This window comes from Semicossyphus pulcher, unplaced genomic scaffold (assembly GCF_022749685.1).
Source record: "Semicossyphus pulcher isolate SPU_LCO1_2020_fin unplaced genomic scaffold, fSemPul1.0.p SCAF_23, whole genome shotgun sequence".
Classification (NCBI taxonomy): domain Eukaryota; kingdom Metazoa; phylum Chordata; class Actinopteri; order Labriformes; family Labridae; genus Semicossyphus; species Semicossyphus pulcher.
In genome coordinates, this window is record NW_027211697.1 from 8,763,623 (window position 1) to 8,767,234 (window position 3,612).

The 3,612-nt window shown below is 43.0% G+C and overlaps 1 protein-coding gene across 1 annotated transcript; it reads right to left on the minus strand.

Annotated features, from left to right (window-relative positions):
* Window positions 1–206: 206 nt before the first annotated feature.
* LOC138603092 (proton channel OTOP2-like) lies at window positions 207–3,028 on the minus strand. The gene is made up of 6 exons (XM_069674761.1): window positions 2,593–3,028; window positions 2,375–2,511; window positions 2,230–2,288; window positions 1,557–1,699; window positions 594–1,459; window positions 207–504 (listed from the first exon to the last, which is right to left on the minus strand). The coding sequence occupies exons 1-6, from the start codon at window positions 3,026–3,028 to the stop codon at window positions 334–336; spliced, it is 1,812 nt and encodes a 603-aa protein (XP_069530862.1). The 3' UTR covers window positions 207–333.
* Between the last annotated feature and the right edge of the window lie 584 nt (window positions 3,029–3,612).

Here is a 3,612-nt window from a genome sequence, read left to right on the forward strand (position 1 = left end):
ATAATAATAATTGGTGAATCAATGAAGCATTCTTTTGCAGCTTTGTGCATTGCTTGCCTTTATTTTGTGCATACAGAGGCTGAAGCATAAACAAATAATTTGAGGCAAGCTTCACAATCAATTTTTGAAAATAACATTTTTATGCATTTACATTATCACATTTACAGGTTATTAATATGAAAGGTGGTGAAATCTGTCAGTCAATATCTACTTCACAAATTATAGTGATTTACAAAGCGTCATCAAAACAGACAAACAATTTATACAAAACAGTTTCATAATGTCAAAACAGTTGGCTGTACACATCATATGCTCTATTGTTTTACGTTAGTGTTATGAGGTTAGGAAAACTTCAAACAGACTAGCGACTGAATGCATGCGGTAAAAGATGCCGAAAGGAAGTCCAACATTCACAATCGCAGCCCACAGGTTGAATTTGTAGAATTGGGTTTCAGAGTCGTGGTCAAACTGGGGGCGAGCGCCGAATGCAGGCATGATCCACAGCTGACAAGAAAAGAAACAAGAGAACTGCATGAGTATTTGGTGATTTTTACACCAGTGAAATTATGAGTGTGAGGGAGAATGATACTCACTATGATGTTTCCCAGCAGCAGAAACACACAGACCTCCTTCAGCACCCGTCTTTTCCACATCAGCTTGGGCCGGTGCTCAGCTGCGTGGTTGTGCAGGCCGTGCAGGCCGTGCAGGCTGTGCGCTGTGAGTACAGGACTGGGCTTTGAGTCCATGTCCGATTCTTCAAGGCTGCTCAGCTCTTTCTGCTTCAACACGTACGGATTTGGAACCACAGTGGCCACCTGGTGAACCTCATGAAAGGGCTCCCGATGTAGGCCTTCAATGATGAAAAAGTTCTGCAGGGCGAGTTGGATCACCATCATGATAGCCCAGGTCAGGTTTAGCCTGTTTAAATGGCCTTTGGCTCCTGTTGCAACCATTGCAACTATACTGAAGTAGCTGATGATGAACTGCCCCAGCGAGGCTCCTACCAGCAGCCCCACATCCAGGCTGCGTGTGGGGTTTTTATCCGACACATGCTCCCTGTGGTCCACCTTGTAGACGGCAAGGCCGATCGCACTGATGAGAGACATCAGGGTCACTATAACTATATTCATGACAAAGTGCATCATCACCGCTTTGTCTTTGTCTTCATCATCAATGTGGTCTTTTTGAATTTGCATCTCATATGCGATGAAGGTCGCCAGACCCGCCACCACTAAGAGAACTCCCGTCACGGGCCCCAAGATCACACCCCTCAGAGTGAATTTGATCTTGTGGTGGCTGTGTTCGTCTACGAACCTACCCACATTTTTCCACAGGACGTAGGCCATGGCGGACGCGAAGAGGCTGTACTCGATGTTGAAGGGGTACAAGTAGTAGTATGCTTCCTTGAAGACGCTACACGAGGTGTGGCTGCACTTGCACTTATCGTCTCCGTAACCAGCTGTAACACACGACAGGGAACAGGTAGAAAGAAGTGTTATGTTGTGATATTTTACAGATTGTTATATCCACTTTGATTCCTATCTGCTCTAGATTACCTCTGTTGATGTAGATCTTTCGCCCAGGGTATTTAGTGGTGTTAGTCGGATGTTCTGGGAGCTCGGTTTGGTGGACGGACTCCTCGGTGACTGCAGTCATCCACAAAACTAGGTTCGTGGAGAGGGTGAGCATCAACCCACAGCTAAAAAAAAAGAGAAAGGGGACGCTTTTATTTTTTATACATGTAAAAGTCTGCAGCATTACAGTTTGGAGTGAAAATAACTACCCAATAACTTTTATCATTATCAGGAACAATATTAATCATCAATGTTATAATAATCTGAATATTTGCTGGTTTTATATAATCTTTAGTTAACGGAATAACTTAAGGTTTTTGGCTTTTAAACATCAAACTATGTTTAGCATTTTCCCATGCTTCTAAAATATTATCAACCAAAGAAATTCACTTGTGGACCAAGTAGGTAAATCAATAAAATCAATAATTATAAATAATTGTTAGTTTCAGACATTTGAAGTAATAGAACTACATAATTTCTCCTTTTCAAGGTCTTTAAGTGAAGAGCAATTTCAGACTTGGCAATAAAACAACAGTACTGTGTCAGCAGCTTACGTATACAAATATCCCCAATTGTCCAGCTTAATCTCAGGTTTCGAAATAAACACCCTCAGGGCTTACGTGTTTACAAAGACAAATGTCCTTTAATCACCCACCGCGTTATGTTCCTTTGTAGCTGCACACAGTCCTTGGCGTGGACCCACAAAAAGTAAGTCTGCAAAGACAAACCTTTATGTTAATATTTGTTTATCCATACAAAAGTAAGTTAATGTTTAATTTTTTTGTCAAAGACATTTTTACCTGCACGATAATGAAGACAAGTTGCACCACAGGGAAGGCAACTTTTATAGCAGAATCGCAGTGGAGGTAGCCCACGTAGCTGGCTATCTTGAAAATGTCCATGATGATACTGAGGATTCCAAACAGCACGAGTCCTCCTGTAAGATTAACCACAAATTAGAACAGAGGAAATATTTAACCATTAAAATCTGCTTTGTAAAAGAATAATTCAAACTTACCCCTGAGCCATACCGGTCCGGCGTGTCCATCCTTGTAAACTACAGCGTTTTCTTTCCTGGCCGTGTAGATGACATAATAAATCATCCAGATGGAGGTGAGGAGGACGAGGATGATGAGGAAAACCTGCAGGTCAGGCATGCTGATGTCTACATTGTTGTAAGCGGTGCCGCTGACCAGAGCACAGCCCAGGATCAGAATGTTCACACTGATGATCCCGGACAGCAACCATCCCCAGTTTCGCCCTCGCTCCCTCGCGACTCCACTGGAGGAAGCTTTCAGGTCTGGTTCACACGTGCTCCCCGCTGGACCCGGTACGTTGATGTTGTTGGAGAGGTGAGCCTCCTCCGTCTCCCTGTCTTTGGCCGTCATCCTGCATGGTTCACAGGGATTGCCGTCAGTCAAACAGTCGCATGGATAACCAGTGTTTAGGCACATGCTTGCTCTACCTCAGACCTATTCACAAATGAGCTCTTAGTTGCATCTGGTCCCATATGAGACATTACAGGTTAAACAGCTACACCCACTTATTGGCTCACTGTAAAACAGATCCCGCCCAAGTGAAACCTTTCCATGGGCACAAAATCAGCATAATTGTCACCCTGTTGGAGCCACACAAAAGATCAGTTTCAAATCAACAAATGGGGTTTAATTTCTTTCTCTTCTGGCTCTTGTGTTGCATGCTGGCTTTATTCAGCGAGAATCCACAAACATGTTTACATGGATTAGCTCTGCTGTTTTCTGGGGGAAACTTATCTACACTATCCCAGATAAAATCAGGACTAACACGAGAAACAGCCTACAATCATGAAAAAATAAGCTCTTGATTACCAGAATTGAGCTCTTATGACAATTCCACAAAGCAGTGACCTTTTGGAAATAAAGAAAAAGGTTTCAGGATACCTGTAAGCCTACCTGATGTGTAGTGTGATCCTGAGAAGCAGTCTGAGCGGTCATGGCTTTTATATGCCATCAAGAGCACGCTGGTTTACTGTACAAAGAGTCATAAATGTCAGTAAATC